Source organism: Trichechus manatus, unplaced genomic scaffold, assembly GCF_000243295.1.
Source record: "Trichechus manatus latirostris isolate Lorelei unplaced genomic scaffold, TriManLat1.0 scaffold00073, whole genome shotgun sequence".
Taxonomy (NCBI): domain Eukaryota; kingdom Metazoa; phylum Chordata; class Mammalia; order Sirenia; family Trichechidae; genus Trichechus; species Trichechus manatus.
This window is the reverse complement of record NW_004444009.1, coordinates 10,126,827-10,150,661: the sequence shown is the minus strand read 5'-3', so window position 1 is coordinate 10,150,661 and position 23,835 is coordinate 10,126,827. Positions and strand designations below refer to the sequence as shown.

Sequence of the window (23,835 nt, the reverse complement as noted above, 5' to 3'; positions counted from 1 at the left end):
ATGAAGTAACTTGCCTGTAGCTATGATGTAAATGATGAAATTGGGATTCGTATCTTGGCAGGCTGGGTCTAGAGTCTGTGCTGTCAAACATCACATCTCTTCAGAAGGCATTTCTATCACAAAGGAGTATTTATTAACCAGGCCCTTTAATTAATTTTATTTTCACAATTTAAGAGGTGTTAAGAATTTTATCTATTGTCTATGACCCCTTATCTGTAATTCCAAAGTTCAGAAAGCTCTCAAAACTTAAAAGTCTTTTCCTAAGTTTGGTATAAACTCATTTATTGGCAAGACCTGACTTCAACCAATATAAGGCTATTTAGCCAACTTATTGTGACTGTTCATACATGTTTTGCTGCAGAAATATTAATCTGTTTGATTATGGGGTGATGCCCAAATTCCGGAGCTCTTGTGGCACAGTGGTTAAGTGTTTGGTTTCTAACCAAAAGGTCAGCAGTTCAAATCCACCAGCTGCTCTTGGAAACCCTATGGGGCAGTTCTACTCTGACCTATAGGGTCGCTATGAGTCGGAATCAACTCGACGGCAGTGGGTTTGGGTTTTTTTTGGCCCCAAATTCCATTGAGATGATTATACAATATACAGTTCATGCACTATATTACCTTTCTGAAATTAAAATATTCTGAATTCCAAACACCTCAGGCACCAAGAGTTTGGGATGAAAGATTGTGTACCAGCGATTGTTTTCAGTTTCATTAAATAAATGTACCTTTGACTGGTACTAAAACAGGATTTGGTCAGCATAATTAATTTCCCAGAATGTTTATTTTTTATATCATATGTTTATTTTTGCTAGAGCCCCTGAAATTATTCTTGGATTACCATTTTGCGAAGCTATTGATATGTGGTCACTGGGCTGTGTGATAGCTGAGCTGTTCCTGGGATGGCCTCTTTATCCTGGTGCTTCAGAATATGATCAGGTAAGAGTGTTTGTTTGGATGGAAGTAGAAAGCAAGTATTTACTAGTGAAAGAGGCTTTAGAGGAAGAGAAGTACTAGTGAAGTAATTAGGTACCAGGGAAAGAATAGTTCAATTACAAAGAATTGTTTAAAGAGTAATATAATTTTCTCTACCTGCTTCTTTGTCTAAAGTTATGTTTGTAATTCTGTTATTTAAAAAATTATTATATTTTTATATTACTCCAGATTGGTACTTTTCCAGCTCTGGAATGATTTATTAGAGACTTACCTTTGGTTAATTAATATATCTTGTGAGTTAAGATATGAAAGAAGAGTAAGATGAAGAATTGAAATTTTAAGAATGAATAGGGCAGTTCTATGTTGTCCTTTAGGGTCGCTATGAATCTCAGTTGACTTGGTGGCAGCCGGTTTTGGTTTTACATATGGCACACACTCTGTCAATCTAAAACACGTTAGATCCCAGAAACTGTGATGTGTATTGAGTCCCTGTAAAATAGGACTTATGAGGGAAATCATCTGAGCTGTAGAGTATTTTAATAAACAATCTGTGTCTCAAAAGATACAAGCTTTAGGAGAAGATATATTACGGTTTCCTGAGGAGTTGATCCATCAAGGGAAAAAGTGTCACCATGGAAGTTAATTGTGAATTCTCACTTTTCGTTCTTTGTAAAAAAAAAATAGTTCTACCCAATAGGCTGTAAGCTCCTTGAGGACAGAGACTGTTTCATTCCACCAGTGTATCCTCTGCTCCTGACCCTGTGTCTGGCACATAGTAGGTACACAAGTATTTTTTTGAAGAAATAAATGGTTAGTTACCTGGAATAATCAGAAAGAAAAAAGAGCAGTGTTTTTCCCTATTCAGTCTAGAATTTTGGCACCTCGTTCCATTGTAGAGTAGATGTAGCATTTATCAATTTCCAAAAATTTGACTTTTGGGGCTTGATATTTAATGAAATGAAAAATAGGGACTACTTTGTGGTAAGTTAGTATTCACATTGCATCTTATAATTTTTTAATCTCTTTCTTTGTACCTTGTGAGAATCAAGGTAGCTACTTTATTTTACAAAAAAAAAAAGTATGAAGAGGATTAAATGATTCAAAACCACAGTCTTGGTTGACCTAAACCATTGATTCTTACTCCTTTTTGGGTCTTAGACCCTTTTGAGAAACTGATGAAAGCTATGGATCGTCTCAGAAAAATACACACACAGTGCTTTGTTTGCTATTTTAGGGGATTCATGAACACTTGGTAAGAAACTTTGCTCTGAGCAATTACAGCCTCTCAGAGTGCCATCCATAGGCCAACTGTTTCGTGGACATCTCTTCAACACTAGTAAACAGGTTGATGTTGTAAATTTTCCTAGGAAGTGGATCCAAAAACAATTAGATTTAAAAGCTAAGATACAACTGGGGCTTTCTTTGTAAAGAAATGATCTGGTAGTTTTGAGAATTTTTTGTGTGCTGCGTAGGTGTGAAACCAGGTGGTAGGATAAAGTAGTTTTTCCTAAGCTGAATAAATAGGATGCTGCTGTTGTAGAGCAGTATTGGAGATTTTATCCTGGTACATGATTGGTTTATACACAAAGATTTCTATGACAGAATCCTTATTCTTACAGCTGAGTTTTCTGAGGTATAATTCACATACCATGTAATTCAACCATTTAAAGTGTGCAGTTCAGTGGTTTTTATCATGTACACAGAGTTGTGCAACCATCACCACAATCAATTTTAGAATATTTTGATTGCTCTGAAAAAAAAAGAAAAAACCCTATGCCTATTAGCGGTCACTCCCTTATTTTCCCCTAACCCACCCCCCCTTCCCCATAAGCCCTAGGCAACCACTAATCTACTTTCTGTCTTTATAGATTTGCCTATTCTGGACATTTCATATAAATGGAATCATACAATATGTGGTCTTCTGGGACTGACTTCTTTCACTTAACATAATATTTTCAAGGTTCATCTGTGTTGTAGCATATGGCAATACTTCATTTTTTTTATGGCCAAATAATATTTCATTGTATGGCTGTACCACATTTTATTTTATTGATTCATCAATTGATAACATTTGAGTTGTTTCCAGTTTTATACTATTAAGAACGTCACTGTGAACATTTGTGTACAAGTTTTTGTGTAGATGTATATTTTCATTTCTTTTGGATATATGCTTAGGAGTGGAATCACTGGGCCATATGTTAAGTCTGTGTTTAACTTTTTGAGGAAAAGTTAAACTGTTTTCCAAAGTGGCTGCATCATTTTTATGCTCCCACTAGCAGTGTATGAGGGTTCTAATTTCTCCACATCCTTACCAGCACTTGTTATTATCTGTCTTTTTTTAATATAGTCATTCTCATGTGGTGACACAGTATCTCTTGTGGTTTTGATTTGCATTTCACTAATGGCTAATGATGTTGAGCATCTTTTCATATGCTTATTCACCGTTTGCATGTCTTTTTTGGAGAAATGAAATGTCTGTATAGATCTTTTGCCCATTTTTAAATTGGTTTATCTTTTTATTATTCAGTTGCAGTAGTTCTTTATATATTCTGGTTACAAGTCCCTTATTTATATAACTTGGACATACGTTCTCCCATTTTCTGGGTCATCTTTTCACTTTCTTGATGGTGTCCTTTGAAGAACAAAAGTTTTTAATTTGATGAAGTCCAATTTCTTTATGTTTTGTTTTGTTGCTTGTGCTTTTGGTGTTGTATCTATGAATCCTATGCCAATCCATGAAGATTCACCCCTATATTTTCTTCTATGAGTTTTTTATTTAGCTATGCTCTAAATAGATCTATAATCAGTTTTGAGTTAATCTTTGTGTAGGGTATAAGGAAGGTGTCCAACTTCATTCTTTTGCATGTGGATGTCCCGTTGTTCCATCACTGTTTCTTGAAAAGACTGTTCTTTCCCCCATTGAATTGTCTTGGCTTCTTTGTTGAAGATCAGTTGATCATAATGTGAGGGTTTATTTCTGGGCTATCAATTCTGTTCTGTTGATCTATTTATATATATATATATATACACACACACACACATATATATATACACACATACATATATATATATACACACACATATGTGTGTGTGTGTGTGTGTGTGTGTGTATGCTTTGGCCAACACCACACTGCCTTGACCACCATAGTAAGTTTTGAAATTGGGTATCGTGAGTCCTCCAACTTTGTTCTTCTTTTTCAAGATTGTTTTGGCTGCTTGGGGCCCCTTTTGTTTTCATATGACTTTTAGGATCAACTTGTCAATTTCTTCAAAAAAGTCATCTAGAATTTTGATTGAAATTCATAGAATCTGTAGATCAGTTGGGAAGTATTGCCATTTTGACAATATTAAGTCTTCTGATCCATGAACGTAAGATGTCTTTCTCATTTATTTTATTTTTTTTAGTAGTGTTTTGTAATTTTTAGAGTACAAATTTTACGCTTTTGCTAAATTTCTTTCTGTTTTATTCTTTTTGATATTATAGTGAATGGAATGCTTTTCTTAATTTTATTTTTAGATTGATTATTACTGTTGTATAGAAATACAATTGATTTTTGTATGTTGTCTTGTATCCTATAATCTTGTTGAACTCATTTATTAGTTCTAATGGTTTTTTAGTGGATTCCTTAGGATTTTCTGTGTACAGGATCATGTCCTCTGCAGATAAACATAGTTTTATTTCTCCTTTTCCAGTCTGGATGTCTTTTTTCCTTGCTTAATTGCCCTGATAGAACCTCCAGTGCAGTATAGATTAGAAGCAGCAAGAGTGGACATGCATGTCTTGTTCCTGATCTTCAGGGGAAGGCATTCAGTCTTTCACTATTCAGTATGTCATTAGCTGTCGATTTTTCATAGATACTGAAATTCCTGTATCTGAGATTTTTGTAGCAAATGTTTGTTAGTCTTTATCAGTCTTGAAGTCAAATGTGTGTATCTTCTCTAGATAGTTCATGCCTTCAGATTTGTTGGAAGCACTTTAATTGTTAAAACAGCAAATCACAATAATACTTTTCTTTGCATAAATGTGGGGTTATTGTTGTTGCTTTTTCAAGCTGTGTGAAAGCAGCATCTGGGTGATAGCTTCCCATTCTACCTTCACAGTGAAACTCTTCCATTGTATAATATCAAACATTTTAAATGTTTCAATTCTATAAGTACATCATTATAAAAAAAAAAAATTAGATGGAGTAAGCCAAGAGACAAAAAAGCACCTACTTTGTGCCAGGTACTCTAGGCACTGGGGATACAGTGCTAAATAAAACAAGCATTATCCTTGCCTTCATGAAGACTATAGTTTGATGATGGGGAATAGTAAGTAAATAATCATACAAATAGTTGTATAATACAGTTGAGATACATTTTATGAAAGAAAAGTGTAGTTTGCTGTATGTGTGCATGTACATATATCTCCTGACCATTTGTGTTCTAAATACCTCTTGGTTATACTCATTTTTTTCCCCATTGCTACTATGCTAGTCCAGGCTATCATCACCACTTACCTGAGCTGCTGAACAGTCTCCCTTTATCTAATGGCTTCTCTCTGGTCTTTTTTCCAGAGTCATCTTTTCAAAACACAAATCTGAACATGCTACTCACCTGGTCTTCAGTGGTTTCCCATTGCTTTTAGAATAAAGGGCCAAAGCTTTACTATGGCCTCTGTACCCCTACATGGTCTGTCTGTCTCCTTCCTTTCTCCTGCTGTAGATTTATTTTACGTAATTTTTTCTTGCTTTCCAGCCCCATTGGCATCATTTCAGCACTGGTGAAGGATATGCTTCCTTCTAGCACAGACTCTTGCACATATTGTTCCCATAATCTAGAAAGCTTCGCCATCACCCATTCCTTTCATTTAGTCAATGCCTATTCATTTATCAGCTCAAAGTGTCACTTCCTCAAGGAGTTTTTCCTCCCCAGCCCCCAGTCTACGTTAGGTTCTTTGTTATATACAGGTAGTCCCTGACCTGGGGCTCAGCTCTGACAACTGTTGTAATTTGGTTCTGGCATAAGTTGAATACCTCATTTTTTTAGTTTTCATTATTATTGCCTTTTATTATCAGTATCTTTGTAAATCTGATCTTTACTTGTCTTTGGGGGTTGACATGAGAATGATAACATCAGCAAATTACACGCTGTAATATTGTATGTAGTACATATTATTAACGATAAAATATCCAAAAAAGATGGTGGTAAGTGTGGTTCATCATAACTCGAATACGTTGTAAGTCGGGGACTACCTCTATGTTTATAGAAGCTTATGTATTTTCTTCAAAACTCCAGCTTATTTGAATTATGCATTCAGTGTCTGTCTCCCTCCCTAGACAGAAAGCTCTGTGAGAGCAGGAAACATGTCTTTTTCAAATCACCACTGTTTGGCTCAAACTTATGAAAAGAATGAATGTATTTGTGCTACATAAAGTTATGTTCCAAATATAAGCTTATGAATTTAAAGAACCATATGTACTATATTTCATCAAACCTAAGACACCTTTAACTGAAAAATGCACCACTTTTTTATACCTCTAAGAAAGAGTGAATGCTGCCAATTAAACTATGATAGCTATCAATTCTAAGACATTTCCTGATTTCAAAGATATTAATGTAAAAAAAAATGCCACTCAGAATCAATGAACTGTAGTAATTTAAAAAAAAAGTGAGATTATATTTAATTTGCAAGCTGCTTTTCTACTTAATATATTTTGAAATACCTTTACATGTCAGTAGATGTACTTCGACCCTGTCGTTTTCGATATCTGCATAGTATTTCATTTTACAGATTTTATCCTGGATTTTAAAAATATTTCACTTTTTTGTATGCAAAAAAGTTCATGTTTGAAATGTCTTATTGACTTTTTTTTTGCCCTTCCCATTTTCTGTTTTGCTAATGCTATGTTTTGGTTTTCTGTTATGTAGCCTCCACAGCTTTGGAACAATATCCTGCTGTTTTCTAAAATTGTCTTGTGATGGCAGGCCAGGAAGCGATACTTTGCTGACTCCTACTTTACATTCTTAAAAATCATTAAAAAGCTCTGTTAATGTGGCTTATATCTACCAATATATACTGTACTAGAATTAAAACTGAGAATTTGGGGGAGGTAGAAAGTAAGATTTATTTTCTTGCTTACAATTTCCTTCTCTCTAATTTCATCTAAGTATAACCAGTCATATATGAAGGGGAGTGAGTAGTAAAAAATTGCCTCTTATATTGCTCTCCTAGGTGGGGAGAATTGCAAAAGCAAACAGAAGTGTGAACAATAAAACTGAGGAAATTTTAAAACACAAGAACATAGAAGCAAGTATTTCATTAGCTGTCAAAACAGTGATGTCGTCACATTACCTCTACTGTACACTTGTGGGAAGAAAGTGAAAAGGACAAATAACTTTTTAGTATTATTGTGAAAATAGTTTTGACTTCATAGACCCCCTGAAAGGGTTATAGGGACCTCCAGGGATCCCCAAACCACACTTTGAAAACTGCTAGCCTACTACAATAGTAGGTGTTCAATAAATGTTGAATGAACGAACATGGTATCATCCCTCTACTGATGTGGGGATAGGAAGATACCCAGCCAGCCAGCCAGCTGTTGCTGTTGAGTCGATTCTGACTCATAGTGACCCTAAAGGGCAGAGTAGAACTGCCCCATAGGATTTCCAAGGGGCACCTGGTGGATTCGAACTGCCGACGTTTGAGTTATCAGCTGAGCTGTTAACCACTGCACCACCAAGGTTTCCATAGGAAAGATAGACAGTTTAAAATTAAATGTTAAATTTTATGGTATGAGAGAAAAGCTCTGTAGTAATTTAGAGAAGGTAAAATTGACAAGAGCTAGAGTAGCCAAAGAGGAAAGGTTGAGGAAGAATTTTTTCCTAATCTTTCTAATCTGATACGATTAAAAAACAAACCAAACGAGGAAAATATGTTGGTAATACATAAAAAAGATTTTGTTGGAAACTATTCTGTTTTATCCTAGATATCTCCTTAAATTTTCTGAACTTAGTATCAGGAGTCTACAAAAAAACCCAAAAAAGATTGCATGCAGAATTTTCAAAACTGGGTTTTCCTTGTAAATAGCAGATGTAGTGACAAGGAAGCTACTGCATAGATATTTGAGAATTGCTTGTGGATGGGTTAGCATATATATATGTATTTACAGATAAATTTCAATTGTATTGATTAAAGAGTTAATTTCTTTACAATACTTTCCTCTTTTGCTAGAGATAATGTTTTAATGTAAAAGTCTTTGATGATTTCCTTTTTCACTCCAAATTGATGTGTTGATGGTTTTGATGTTTCAGATTCGTTACATTTCACAAACACAAGGCCTGCCAGCTGAATATCTTCTCAGTGCTGGGACAAAAACTACCAGGTTTTTCAACAGAGATCCTAATTTGGGGTACCCACTGTGGAGGCTAAAGGTCTGTCTTCCCAACTGTACTACCCATTCCTGTTCTTACCTCCGCTCCCCCCATACATACATTTGCATTCAAAGTTTAGTTATTAACTTCTTAAGGTGGGAGAGGGAAAAAGAGAGGAGGAAGCCATGTTTGTGGGAGGACATACTTTGAAAATTATTTCTTTGTACCCATTTGGCCTTATCCTTAGTTAAAAAACAAAACAAAACATTAAGTGCTGGTTCACTTGGTTGCAGTTTTTTGTGTGTATTTTGATCAGCAGCTGAGAGGGGGTGTAGAGAGTAATGCTTACCATTAAGTGCTATGAAGAACTAGAGTAATTTATTAATGACTGTTTTTTAGAGAATTCTCAATAAACATGACAAAACTCAACATATGTTTGTAACTGCCTGCATTAATGCCTTAAATGTTTTCTTGAAATGAATATCAACTTTTTATTTCTGACCCTACTCCTTTAACTTGAGAAATCTCTTGAGTAATTTAATAACCCTGTGGCTCTCTGCCTTCTGAGCCTGTTGAAAACACTTAGCATTTGAAGTATTAATTCATTTGAAAGTAGCTTTAAGAGAAAAATGGTAATGTTACTTCTTACGTGACATTCTTCAGGAGCTGTGCTGTATCACCGTTACATGTTTGCTTATCACTTAAAAGGGTGGCCAGATTAGCAAGGTCGTATCTCTCCACTGGAGGATTTTCTGGTTGTAAATTACTTTCATGTTTGCCATCTATGGTTGACAAGGTGACAACACTTGTTTCTTTGTGTTCTGGCTTTAATTTAAAGTATGAAAATAATATACAGATAGAATTTTTTTAAAATCATATTTTATAGACACCTGAAGAACATGAATTAGAGACTGGAATAAAGTCAAAAGAAGCTCGGAAGTACATTTTTAACTGTTTAGATGACATGGCTCAGGTGAGCGTGGAAAGTTTCTGAAATCCAGACATTTATGTATCATTTTAATCAGAGACATAATTCCATTGGCTATACTAATGACAAGTTTAATCTGTTATCTTTCTAGTGTATCTTCTCAGTTTTTGTAGAAAAAAATGCATTAATATCCTGCCATGTATTAAAAGAACATTTCAATCCTAACGAAAGATACTTTCAGACATATATGTTCTCCCTTGTTTTTGCCTAACTGACCTTGTTGCGTGTCAGTATTTTGAAATCTTGTTTATGAAGAATTCTTCGTCTCATTTTTTCTACTAAATAAGTACATAGGAGCTAACATTTTTTGAGTACTTATTATACTCTAAACTGTTGAAACACCTTACATTTACTGTGTCATTTAATCTTTTCAGTAATGGAGACTTTTATGTGTAAATAATGACAATCACTTTTGTTTAACTTGTTGCAAATTTTGACTGAAAAGAATTTATTCAGCTTTATTCTACCAGCAAATTTAGGTGAAGACTGTAATTATGCAGCATAAGAAGTGCTTCTTCCTGTGAAAACGATTATACTGTAATAAAAAGAATTTCCTCAGGCCTCTCTCTTGATCACTGTTTAGTTTGGAGAGGAAGAAGGTATTTAGTTTCAGCAGTAAAATTTAAGTGGTGAAGTATAATATTTCTTAATTTTTCTTGAAAAGGTGAATATGTCTACAGACTTAGAAGGAACAGACATGTTGGCAGAGAAGGCGGATCGAAGAGAATACATTGATCTGTTAAAAAAAATGCTAACAATTGATGCAGATAAGAGAATTACTCCTCTGAAAACTCTTAACCATCAGTTTGTGACAATGACTCACCTTCTGGATTTTCCACACAGCAATCAGTGAGTATGGGATAGTTGGGGACATTTTGTCATGAGAGGGTTCTCAATTGGGATACCATCTTAAAGTAAAATGGAGCAGCAATTTTAGTGCTTATATATTTGGCTCGGAGCCCTGGTGGCACAGTGGTTAAGAGTTTGACTAACCAAAATGTTGGCAGTTTGAATCCACTACCTTCTCCCTGGAAACTCTATGGGGCAGTTCTGCTCTGTCCTATGGGGTTGTTGTGAATTGGAATCAACTTGATGGCAGCGGGTTTGGTTTTTTGGTATATTTGGCTCACTGATGCTTTTCCTTCTCATGAGGTTAAAAATTAAATGTGTTTTTTTTCCTCTTTGTGGTTATATGAAAACCCTTAGTTCATTTTATCTGAGAGTATTTAGGAGGGGAAAAAAACTTTGATCCATGTTCATCATGAGTTATTTGCTGTGCGTTTAAATCTAGCAGTCATTTCAGTGGATCTTCAATCTCTTTTTCAGTGTTAAGTCTTGTTTTCAGAACATGGAGATCTGCAAGCGGAGGGTTCACATGTATGATACAGTGAGTCAGATCAAGAGTCCTTTCACTACGCACGTTGCTCCCAATACAAGCACAAATCTAACCATGAGCTTCAGCAACCAGCTCAATACAGTGCACAATCAGGTATTCAGTAAATATTTTTGGAAATTCAAGGCTAAGAGGGTTAGTATAAAGAAACTAGTAAGAGTACAGTGTAAGGTAAAGAAACTAGTCTTTGCTTTAATGGTTTTGTTGCTTAAGAATTTTCTACTTGGCAAAAGTCATGGAAAGCCAGGGTAGACTGATAGATACTCTCAGATCATTGTTAATGCCTACCACTCACATGCTGATAAAAATTAAGTACAGAGGCCTAACTATGCCCTCATAGTCTTAACATTAAATAAATGGAACCTGACTGTTTTATACTGCTGTTAGTTGTACTGACTTTAGCCAAATGACTCTCTTTCTCCTTGTTAAGAGGAAGATTTTATATGTCTCATTACATGTGTTGAAGGGTGTTTCCAGTAATTAACTGTAAGAGGTGATTTTGCATTAGTTTGCTAACCAGGGATATTTACATTGAAGTTTGTTTCTGAAAATGTAAGCTTCCCAATTTCTTAGCTAGATCTTTTAAAATGATAAGCATATGAAATTTGGTAGACTTTCAACAACTTTTTGCGCAGAAAGAAGAGGTCGGGATTTATATAGCCTCAACTAGTATAGGAGCATTTTTTTGTTCTTTGTTTGCTTATTTGATCTTATGACTTTAAGTTAGGGATTGGGAAATCTTAATTTCTTAAGCAGAGAGTTATTTCAGAAACAGCTAGTGTGTTTTTTTTAAACTTTGTTCTAAGTTTTTCTGGATACATTCTGTTTATGTAAAAATACTGTTATTTCTACTTTATACTGGTATACAAATATGATCTTTTTGTTTTTAGGCCAGCGTTCTAGCTTCCAGTTCTACTGCAGCAGCTGCTACCCTTTCTCTGGCTAATTCAGATGTCTCACTGCTAAACTACCAGTCTGCTTTGTACCCATCCTCTGCAGCACCAGTTCCTGGAGTTGCCCAGCAGGGTGTTTCCTTGCAGCCTGGAACCACCCAGATTTGTACTCAGACAGATCCGTTCCAACAAACATTTATAGTATGTCCGCCTGCTTTTCAAAGTAAGTGGGGAAGCTCCTGTATTATATGTTATTCTATCAGACCTACCTGCTTTTGGCAGATCCTTATTTTAGGTCTCTAGTTGTTTAGTTCTTATCTTTAACAAATTTAAACTCTTGTCTCTGATAATGAAAGTAACTGAAATTAGCTGATACCACAAAGTGGATTTCTCCTTTTTTATTAGTTTTTTATCTGATTATAATACTTCCTGACACATTGTTGAAGTTCGGTTCATATTTCCTTAATTGAACTGCCTAATACGAGTTTTCTTGCCCATTGAGGCCCTGTACCAATGTCATGTATCTTATATCTCTCAATATACAGAATATGTACATCCTGAAAAAATTGGTTGTAAGCAGAATTGCTGTATATTGAATCTTATTTATCATATTATTCCATTTAAAATAAAAATTAGTATTCCAAGTAAAAGGCAATTTTATTCTAAAATGTAAATATCATATTTAACAATGTAGAAACCTTTTAAGTCACATTCAGAGAAATAAAGATCATTCTATAAGCTAAAATGCTTGGGTGGGGGAAGGGATTAGGATTATCTGCTTCAGCTTATGAATCATATTGTTCCTGCAACAGGGGAACAGGGGAACAGGATAGCTGAGAAAGGAGGTACTGTCTCCATGTGTTACAATAAGATTTTAATTTTCACATTCCCATCCTTCCTCATTTTCTCACTGTTGTACTGTAAGCCAGTCTGTCCAGTTCTTTTTTTCTGAAATATGGAAAATGTGTATTTTTTGATTTGGTGAGCCATTTAAATGGTTAAATTATTTTAAGGAAATTTCCTGATGACACGCTTGACTTCCGCAATAGAAAGTCAGCGTCAGTACCTGTGGGAATAAACTGGGGTTCAGGCTTCTCGTAGCACTTTACACAGAAGCAGGTAGCATTTGTATCTTTTTACTTCAGTTACTTATTGATTGTGACTCTTTTGTTTGTTTGGTTTCTGACAGAGTCGGAGCAAGCAGAAGGAAAAGAGGGGCTAGGGGAGACTGAAAGATTACCGGGAGGACGGGAGAGCGATAGCGATGTAAACCAGGGAGAAACCACAGGGAGAGCGGAGGAGCAAATTCAAAACCTGTAAATGCAAATTTAGCGTCATTTACCAAATTATTTTCTACATATGCTTCATAATAGTAAATTCTGTACTTCGGGTTATCATATGTTGAGTTATGCTTCTACTAAACGTAGCAAACTATCCTCTCCTTCTCCCCCCTTTTGCAAAATATGAATTTCATTGGGACAATTTTCAGATGTGAGACTCTGAAGTTTTCTGCTGCTTCTCAGATGATACTTAAGAAGTGGGGCAGAAGAACTTTTGAGTTCATTTAACAAAACAAAATATAAACTGAAGAGCTAGGGGGGCAAAGTAGGATATCCCCTTTTGGTATAATTAGGTAAGTATAAGCGTTGGGATTTTTTTTTTTTTTCCCTGTCTGGGCAATCTAAATAACCTGAAGCACTAGGTAGAGCAAAGTTTTAAATTTCCAAGTAAAAGGGAGTTTTAAAATTGAGATGATTGATGCTACCTAATATGTAGTACTCTATGTCAGATACTATTATAAGTGCTTTTGCATGTATTAACTTAACCTTACAAAAACCCTAGGAGGTAGCTAATGTCATTATCCTCAATTTATAGGTGAGAAAATTGTACACAATTCCTTCATCTGCCCAAAGTCTTATAATGAGTTAATGGCAAAACCATGATTTAAACCCAGGCAGTGGGGTCCGTAGCTTATGTATTTTTAAGTGTTATTCTGTACTGCCCCTTAGTATTTAGTCTCCAGTAGTTGTAAAGAGTTTTCCATTGCTTCACCAGCCACAGCCATATGCTGGTTTCTGCCCAACAGCCCTTTATTCCAGGGTTCCCCTTTTCTTTCATCGTCTGCTCTTTTACAAAATGCCTGTATACCTAGAGGAGGATAGACCTTCATCAGCTAGGCAGTTTTACATTTCTTTCCATACTTACAAGGTTCTTTTTTTTTGAAATTGTGGTAGAATGTATTTAACAAAACATTTGCCATTTCAACCGTTCTTATGTGTACAGTTCAGTAACATTAATTATGTTTACCATGTTCTGCAGCCATCACCACTACTTTGTTTAATGGTCTATGTCTTATCAAATAAAACCCCCCAAAACAAAACTAATCCTTCTTAGTTCAGAATAATGGGAGAAACTTCCAAAACTGTTAGCTTTGTTAATTGTTTCCACTTGTGGTTCCCTGGAGAAGCTACTTTTAAACTAGTTTAATTGCTGTGGATTAGCCTAAATTATAGCTGACTGATACTTATTTAGAGTCATGTTTGTAGGCCAATACTATAAATTCTAAGGAGCTCTGGTGGTACAGTGGTTAAGTGCTCAACTGCTAATCAGAAGGTCAGCAGTTTGAACCCACCAGCTGCTCCATGGGAGAAAGATGTGGCAGTCTGCTTCTGTAAAGATTTACAGCTTTGGAAACCCTGTGGGGCAGTTCTGCTTTGGCCTGTAGGGTCACTATGAGTCAGAATCCACTTGACAGCAACAGATATACTGTAAATACTGCTATCCATACTATTCCCATTGACTAGAATAGATACACATTTTGCTTAGTGGTAACTATTCTATAATTTTGTCTCTTTTTACTCCTCACCTTGGGAGCCACAAATGAGCTTTTATAGTGAACATTACCTCCTGAAATTTCACTTCCTCAGTTCCTCCAATATGTAGGAGGTTATTATTACAAGACTAACACTATCTTGTAGTTAGCCATGTGTCCTGGGAATATAGACAGATATTTGATGTTGCTTAGCTTTCTTATTAGATAGTGTAGTCTAAGGAAGCAGGGCAGGCATTGTTTTAATCTTGATATCTGGATTGGTTACCTCCTCTTTTTTTTCCCTAAATATAGGAGGCATGTTTTTTAAAAGTTACCTTTAGATGTTTGAATTCAGATTTTATTCCTCCCTCTTATTTTGTACATTTCTAGATTGTATTTTCCTTTATGCCAGCCTGTTAGTAAATTACTAAAATGGAAAATTGGAAGACTGATTTGCTGAAAACAACAGTATTAGGGTTTATGACTTATATGGTACCATCATAACAGTATTAAGAGAAATTGGTTGGTGATAGCTTAGAAAATGTCATTGAAGGAATCTTCTAATTAAAATGAACATATCCTCACTTAACAAAACTGTAGGCATTGGTGAATTGGAGGCATTATAGAAGCTTAAAATTCTCTACATCGAAAGTTTTGATAGGTTTAGAAGAGAGCTTTGAAGTCTCTCTTCTCAAGTCTTGGCAAAAGGGAGAACTCTTGAGCCCCCTTTTCCCGGGATGAGATATTCTTATTTGTAAGAAATATTTATTCAGAATTTTTGCCCAGAACATAATGAATAAAAAGATTAATTAGACATGATTACTGTTTTAAAGGTGGTCACAATAGAGTAAAGCTGACATCACAGGCCTTTCCTGAAAACATTTTATTAAAAAGATTTTTGCTGCTATGGCAGCAAAGAGTTCTTGATTTTCGTAGCTGTCCATTAGCCACAAAAGAGCCTTACTAGAAAGTTGTCAATGACAAGGGAAGATTTTGAAAACAGGAAGAAAGTGTGTCCATAAAACCAAAATGCCTGTATTTTTAATAGGCCCTGGTGGTGCAATGGTTAAGCATTTGGCTGCTAACCAAAAAGGTTGACAGTTCGAATCCACCACCTGCTCCTTGAAAACCCTGTGGGGCAGTTCTACCCTGTCCTTTACAGTCACTATGAGTTGGAATTAACAGCAACAGGTTTTTTTTTTTTTTTTTTACTCTTGGCATAATTTCTTCAGTTCACATACTGGTTAAAAATGTAATATGTGACTAATTTGTGAATTGAGTTAAATTTTGAAGCGTGGGGAAAAACATCCACTTAACACATTTTAAACAAAAGGGTAACTTAGATTATAAATTACTGAGCTTTTCACAATTTTTTCTTATCTGATTAACCAAAAGTTGAATTATATTGAAGACTTTGCTTTTAGTACATTACAATTGAAAAACCACTTTTACTCCTAGTATATTAAAAGGTAAATGTAATTTACTGAGCAGGATTTTTTTTTTTGCCTGTATGGTTAAGGGGGATGAGTGTTACGTTTTAAGTTTTGTTAGATAAAAACAGAATTTAGAATTTCCTTACACCAACCCTCCCTGTCACACATCTTATTAATGTAACCTGAAGGGAACCAAGTCTCCCTTTTCTAACTCCCAAAACTTTAATGGAACTTTGTCTTAAATGTCTAGAATTAAAATCTGGTTAATAGATTATTTGAGCAGAAAAGCTAAAAACAAACCAAAAAAACTAAAACAGTAACTCCAGAAGTAGCAAAGCAGTTTAAACTATGATGTTGTTTTCAACAGCTGGACTACAAGCAACAACAAAGCATTCTGGATTCCCTGTGAGGATGGATAATGCCGTGCCAATTGTACCCCAGGCACCAGCTGCTCAGCCACTACAGATTCAATCAGGAGTTCTTACGCAGGTAAAAGCCAGAGCAACTTGGATACTCAGTATTGCTGAAGCATTGTTGAGAATCAGATATTTTGTCCTAGCAAATGGTATTTGCTTTAACTAAAAGATCTTTCTTGGTCATGATTCAGTGGACTTAGAAATGGAACATCTATATGAGACAATATACTCATTCCTAACACTATTGCAACTCTGCTAGTGTCTTCCTTAGACTTGCAGGGACATTGAGAATTTATCTTCTGAGTAAGCTTACTCTAATTTTGAGGGATGAAGTTAATTTTTTACCTTGGAGCTCTTAAAGGTATAATAGTACACATGAAACATTTGATTCTAAAATATAACGTTCCCCTCTTGCTCACTTAGTGGCCCTGTTGCTTACTCTTTCAGAATTTCATCTGGTTTGAGAGGCTGAATCACATCCGGATGCCTCTTCAAGTATTACATTCCTTCATTCCTTGTGTTTAACTAGGCTGTAGAAAGCTTTCAAACTTTGTACTTTCCATGGAACGTGTTACTAAGACGATCAAGAAAATCATTAAGTATTTATATAAGCAACAAACATTTTAAATTCTGTTTGTGGCCCATGACACAGGGAAAACTGTGAAATCCAAAATCCCTATTTTGTGAGGAGGAGGAGAAGGAATTTGTAATAGATGCCTTTGTTAACTGACCTGTAGAACCAATCCGCTGAATCTGGCCCAGGAAGGATTTCTATACTTTTTTGCTTTAGGCCATTGACATTTGAATGCTGTGCATAGTTGAAGGGGAAGGTTGTGTTTGGTACATGCATTTAGGGGATATGAAATTATTGTTTATTGTTGATAATAAACTTGGGGGGAATAAGAACCCCTCTGAATCCAGAATAACCTGCCTCCGTGTTTGTTTCACTCACCTGCCTAATCTACGTTTCAGGGAAGCTGTACACCACTAATGGTAGCAACTCTCCACCCTCAAGTAGCCACCATCACACCGCAGTATGCGGTGCCCTTTACTCTGAGCTGCGCAGCCGGCCGGCCGGCGCTGGTTGAACAGACTGCCGCTGTACTGGTAATTCCCCTCACTTGATTGTGTTACTAACGGAGTTTCTTTGGTTTCTTTCTTTTTTTATTTTTTCCTGTTTGTTTTTGTTCTGTTTTCTTCTGGTTTCCTCATTTTTCAAAAAAAATTTTTAACTTAGACTTTGCAGAGGGCATGGAAGCATGTGCCATCTTGTGGCTGTGTTCTTGCTACATCTTTTATAATGTTTCATTGTTTTCCTCCCCAACATTTGCTGAAGCCCTGTTTGACTCTGATGTTCCTTGTGGCTCTGTAAAGAGCCAGATCCCTTGATTCTTCTTTGCCAGCTTAGTGTGAGAAAAGCTCTTGGTATAGCCTCAGAAGAGCTTCAGCACACTTATCTGCTTTCTGCCCTGTCTTTTACCCTCTGATCCTTGAGAATGAAGGAAATGGCCTTTAGTTTGGCTCTGCTACAGGTACCCGGATGGCCAAAATTTGAACTCCTTGGCAAGTTAGCTTCCTTCTTTATTTTGCTCTTTTAAGCTTTTAAAACTTCTGTGCATATAGAAATGCTTAAGATGCTCTTAATTCATAGCTTTATTAGTTGATATTAACCTTCCTTCTACAAACACATGAAGATAACTCTTTTTGCCACTTCCAATCAGTGGCAACTTATATCCATTTAAAAATACTCCCTTTAGAAAAGTGCCTTTAGATCATATTTCATTTGTTGATTGAAATTAAAAGTGAGCTAATTTTTAGGGGTTCATGGAGAAATGTTTTACAAACAGATCTTTATACAAAGGTGAAAGTATGGCCAACAAACTTTGTGCAGATACTACACCTTTGTTATTAAAAGTCATGATGGGGAGAAATTACTGACTTCAGCGGCAAATGTAATAGTATGGGGCTTAGAGATAGGAAAAACAAATCAGCAGGGCTTTGAGTTGTATTTTAGGATTTGTCACCTTAATAGGGATGTTTGGATGTCTTTTGGTTTATTTGGGGGAGTTAGAATTGCTTATTGGAGATCCAGCATTTCGTTACTTGAAACTTCAAAATTAGGTAAACATTTAAAAACCTAATTGATACTTTTGAATCCTAATATTTCTACATCTTTCAGAGTAGCTTTAAATAATGTCTTGTTGTTCCTCAAGTACTCATATGAGTGAAAACACTTCCAGAAACATGCTTTAGTTTTGGGATGTGTTCTGTTTTCATCACCTCCAAATTATCTTATAAGCATAAAACCTGAATGCAAGGGAGTCAGATATATTTCCCAACCTTGATTGATCCAAGCCACTTGTGCACCTATGGTTTCAAGGTTGGAAATGTTAGTTGACACATCTCCTTTGCTGCTTCTCTTAAGTTTGCATTAGCCGTTTGCTAAGCTTTGCATATTTTTGTCCTTCCTCTGTCAAAACAGTTCGTCGCTTGGAACGCCAGATTTCTGCCTCACGTTGGAATGTTATTTCTTGCTCTGTATTAAACTACATGCTTTGTCTTGTGCAGGTGTTGGCTTATGGAAAGACGCATGGTGTGATTTAACATATTTCTCTTATTTTTTGTTTTGTTTTGTTTTAAATTCTGCTTATGTTAGCAGACGTGTTTGCAGTTTCTCTGCTTTGAAGGCTTCTTGTTTGGAACCAATATTTGTAACAAGTGGATCTGTTACTTGCAGAAATATTTTTAAAACAGTGTGTGTTGATGGGTTTGCAGTTCAAAATTCAAGAAACAGAACCATATGTACCCAAGCACTGTAGGTAATTGTACTGCAGAAATTCGAGTTTAAAAAGGAAACTTTCAAATCTGTTCCCACTTTCTCAGAAAATGCCAGAACTTCTTTGAGTAAGAAGCACGGAAAACATATTTGTTGCTCAGTCTATTGCAAGTGACATAGCTTGTTAAAAACTAGAAATGATGTATTTGCCTGTAATGATTAGTTTTTATGTTGAAGTTTCTTTCTATAAATGATACTTCAAACAACTTAAATATATCTTAGGTAACTATTAAAAACAAAATATGATGCACTTTGCATCTGTTTTTTGAATATTTTACTTATTGCCTTATTTTTTAATTCTGCCATATGGCTATAAATGATGAGGTTAGCTTTCTCTTGCTAGCGTAAGCTTATTTGCCAAAGGAGTTTGGCCTTTGGTCATCCACATCTGACTCCATTTTCCAAGTACTAACCTTTTTAAAAAGTGAAAAATTCTGCCCTTTGTTTTCTGGGTGAATTTACCTGATGTCTTATCTGATTGAGACTCAAATTTTAAAATTCTTGTTTTTAATCTCAAGGGAGTTCTCGTAACTCTTTCTAGGAATATATGTTAATATCTTTGTTAAAACAATACTCCAGCATTTAACCAGCACCTGCTGCTGAACTTTCAGACTCCTTTCCTCCACAGTGTGATAGAAACTCTTACCACAGGGGTCTTCTTTTCTTTATCCCCTGGTGATCAGGCTATGGGAGGTGGCCAAGAGAAAGCAGTGTGTTCTCTTTCCCTGTTGATAAGATTTGTAGCCTTGATCCCCTCTGACCTTTGTTTTTTAATCTCTGCAAGTTAACAATCTACAAGCAGCTTCTTTTAAGATACAAAATTTTCTTTCATCTAAAAAACAAAAGAAAAAACCAAAAATGAGTTAAGTCTTGGGTCTCTCTGTGTGTGTTTCCTTACAGCAAGCTTGGCCTGGAGGAACCCAGCAAATTCTCTTGCCTTCGACTTGGCAACAGTTGCCTGGGGTAGCTCTCCACAACTCTGTCCAGCCGACAGCAGTGATTCCAGAGGCCATGGGGAGTGGCCAGCAGCTAGCTGACTGGAGGCAAGTGCCCTGTGTTCTTCTCGGAATATCTGTAGGGGCACATCCCTTTGGGTAGAAGCACTTGGTGATCTGGGGACACTGGGAAATAAGGAAAGGAGAGATTTATCTCTGTTTGAACCCTCTGAAGAAAATCACCCATATCAGGCCAGGAGATGGAATTATAAGAAAACTTTGAATAAGGGAAAATAAAAGTAGGTTCTAAGATCAGGAATCATTTACTCCAGATTTAAAGAAAGTCTTAAGCACTAAGAAACCATACATTAAGAACCTAAAGCTTTGTAATCCAGGTCTCCAACTTTAAAAATAAAACACAGCTATGTTTAGCGATTTTAATTGCTTTTAATACCTGTTTTGGTCCTGACTCCCTAGTGTTTTTGGATTCATTCCTCTGTTTCTTTCTGTTGCCACAGGAATGCCCACTCTCATGGCAACCAGTACAGCACTATCATGCAGCAGCCATCCTTGCTGACTAACCACGTGACATTGGCCACTGCTCAGCCCCTGAATGTTGGCGTTGCCCATGTTGTCAGACAACAACAATCCAGCTCCCTCCCTTCAAAGAAGAATAAGCAGTCTGCTCCAGTCTCTTCTAAGTAAGTCTCTGTTAGAGCTGATAGTTAAAACTATGCCAGTTTGAGAGATCTCTTGCCCGGCATTTGGAGTGTTGTGGTGTAAACACTTTCAGTAAGAAGCAGCAAGTACCTGCCAAATTGAGAAAGAGCTAACTTTTTCATCTGGACATGCAAAGAGGTGTGTCCTAGTTATGATCATCCTTCCTCTCTGCTACCACTTTGAATCCAGGACTTCTTTATAATGATGTTTTTATTTTTCTGCCCACTTTACAGAGTGAAATTTGGCTCCAAGTGAAAGAGGATATAAAAATGAAATTTCTTTTGTATTTTGGTGCTCTTGTGCCCAGAAACCCTAGCCAGAGTGGTTAGTTTCTTTCTCACTGGAATTTTTATAGTTCAGTGCATTAGCTTAATGATAAGGTAAAAAAAGGAATCAAAGAACAAATGGAAAGAGTTATGGGGAAGGGATGTACAATTTTGGGGGCCAAGGATTGAGCAGGCTTTCCTCATGACCCTTTCCTCTAGGTCCTCTCTGGATGTTCTTCCTTCCCAAGTCTATTCTCTGGTTGGAAGCAGCCCCCTTCGCACCACATCTTCTTATAATTCCCTAGTCCCTGTTCAAGATCAGCATCAGCCGATCATCATTCCAGACACTCCCAGCCCTCCTGTGAGTGTCATCACTATCCGCAGTGACACTGATGAGGAAGAGGACAACAAATTCAAGCCCAATAGGTAAGACAGGTGGGGCATTTCCCTGACTCTGCAGCTAAAACTTTTAACCTTAGAATCTTAGATTATTGGCTTCAAGCAAGTGGCCCAGTTTTTTGGCTGTGAAAGGGAGGGTTAAAAAGAGATTTTGGCCTTGGGTGAGTTTCTGTAACTGAGCATTGTACAGTTTTTTATAATAATGTACGTGTTCATCAATTGAAGCAGTCTTGCAGATACATTGGATAGCAGATTTATATTACGTTGACAGGCTACTCTGGCTTGGAATGCACATTATACTATAGACATGATCCCTGCCTTCAAGGAATGTTATAATCTGAAAACAGATACCACAACAGAAGCATATAAACAATAGTTAATTGTAATGACTAGGTGGATAAGAGATTATTTGAAACTCATGAGTTCCAGAATGCAATTGCTTAGTCTGAAAAGGCCTCTTGGGAGAGGTAGAACTTAAGTAGGGCTGCCTCCCACCCCACCAACGCCCCTCTCCCTGCTATATGATCTGAAATGCTTAAGAAATAAAATACCAGATTCTGTCCTCTTATCCCAGCCCCTTAGTCTAAGTCTTTAACTGGGCAGTTAACTAAGAGGGAGTGGAAAGCTTAAGAACTGTGACACACACATCTCTCTCAAAGTGTGAGCATAGTCAGTTGCGGTATTCTTCATTGGGTTTTGGCGTTAGGCATACAGAGGAGGGAATGACCCTGCTTTTTACTTAAGGAGGTGAGAGTCACACATGAAAGCAACTAGGAGACCTTACAGAGTCATATATAAATAAAGTTTAAATGATCTTGAAAGAGTAAGTTTAGAACAAAGTGATTCAGATCTGTAAAGTGGTAGACTTGAAACTAAGTTTTGAAAGTAGCCATTGGACTGACTGGGGAAGAGAAAAAGAGAAAAGCCTTTCAGTGAAGAATGGCTTAGTAGCGGTGAAAATTGTATATGAGATATACCCAGCAGGATTGCTTTGATTGGAGCTAAGTCTGTTGGAAAATAAGGAAAAACTACAGTTAGTAAGGTGGGGATCAATTAGTGAAGGAATTAAAAAAAAAAAAAGGTACAGTGAGAAGTTTGATTTAATATAGTAAGGGGTGATATAAAAAAAGTGGTCTTAGAAGAATATCATTAAAGTAATTGTGCATCAGCAACTCGAAGAATATAGTCAGTGTCACTGAATTGTACATGTAGAAACTGTTGAATTAGTATATGTTTTGCTGTATATTTTCTTAACAACAACAAAAGCAAAATTATAAAATAATAATTATGCATGGAAATGGTTAAGAGGCAGTGTGGAGTAGTTGTTAGAGGTGTGGACTCTGGATTCTTCTGTCCAGGATCTGAATCCTGTCTTTACTACTTATCAGTGTGTGACCTTGGCCAAGTTCCTTAACCTCCCTATGTCTCAGTTTCGTCATCTGCAAAATGGGCATAATAGAACCTACTTCATAGGATTGTTGGTGAGGAGTCAATGAGATGCATGTAGAGTGTAAGAAGAGCGGCTGATACGTAATAAGCATTCAGAATTTTGCTGTTGCTACTATTTCGATTACTGTCATCGTCATCATCGTTATCATGGGAAGACTGGAGACTGTCTAAGAAACATTGCTGAAGGGACAGTTGAATTTTCATGTTATTTTCTTCTCTGCAGCTCTGGCCTGAAGCCAAGGTCCAATGTCATCAGTTATGTCACTGTCAATGATTCTCCAGACTCTGACTCTTCCTTGAGCAGCCCATATTCCACTGATACCCTGGGTGCTCTCCGGGGCAATAGTGGACCTCTTCTGGAGGGACCTGGCAGAGTCGTGGCAGATGGGACTGGCACCCGCACCATCATTGTGCCTCCGCTGAAAACTCAGCTTGGTGACTGCACTGTAGCAACCCAGGCCTCAGGTGAGTTTGTCTTCACAGCTAGAGTTGAATTCTCCTTGGAGTGTGTATGCTGTCATCTACTCCAAATTATTTGTAGCAGTGGTGTAGGGACTAGTGGCATAGATATGCTGAAGGAATACTTAATTCAGAAATCAGTTTCATGCAGCACGAAATTATTTTTGGCCATCAGTTTATTTTTATACTTTTATTTTGCTGGATTAATGTAAAAATGAGTTTGTAGTTTCAGAAACACATTCGCTATTGATGGGAGAAAGTGGACAAGACACATGATATGTGGCAGAGAGGATTAGCAGGCAGTTAGATTTGCCACAAGTGATTAGTCAATACAGAAGTGGACAGGAACTGATAATATTAAAAATAACTGCAAAACTTTTCTGGCAAATAATACGTCTTTTACATCTTTTCTCACTGAATGTCATAGCTGTGATGTTTTTGTTGGTTTTATTATCAACCTGATTCTATCCTTTTTTGCTCTGTTAGATGCTGGACTTATGTTTCCTAGTTCAGTTATTGCATTATTGGGTGATGCTAGCTGCAATAA

At 36.5% G+C, this 23,835-nt stretch overlaps 1 protein-coding gene across 4 annotated transcripts in view; it reads left to right on the top strand.

Annotated features, from left to right (window-relative positions):
* Positions 1-23,835, top strand: part of HIPK1 (homeodomain interacting protein kinase 1) — a 52,160-nt gene that overhangs the window by 20,360 nt on the left and 7,965 nt on the right. For 2 of the 4 annotated variants that reach the window (XM_023734901.1, XM_023734902.1), the window contains exons 3-15: positions 816-939; positions 7,151-7,225; positions 8,230-8,349; positions 9,176-9,262; positions 9,942-10,126; positions 10,604-10,766; positions 11,561-11,786; positions 16,176-16,297; positions 17,197-17,331; positions 19,961-20,103; positions 20,514-20,696; positions 21,201-21,407; positions 23,053-23,294. In XM_023734901.1, coding sequence (XP_023590669.1) covers positions 816-939; positions 7,151-7,225; positions 8,230-8,349; positions 9,176-9,262; positions 9,942-10,126; positions 10,604-10,766; positions 11,561-11,786; positions 16,176-16,297; positions 17,197-17,331; positions 19,961-20,103; positions 20,514-20,696; positions 21,201-21,407; positions 23,053-23,294 — 2,012 coding nt within the window. The remainder of the gene's footprint in view (positions 1-815; positions 940-7,150; positions 7,226-8,229; positions 8,350-9,175; positions 9,263-9,941; positions 10,127-10,603; positions 10,767-11,560; positions 11,787-16,175; positions 16,298-17,196; positions 17,332-19,960; positions 20,104-20,513; positions 20,697-21,200; positions 21,408-23,052; positions 23,295-23,835) is intronic. The other 2 variants (XM_004380381.2, XM_004380382.2) reach the window with 1 other exon arrangement.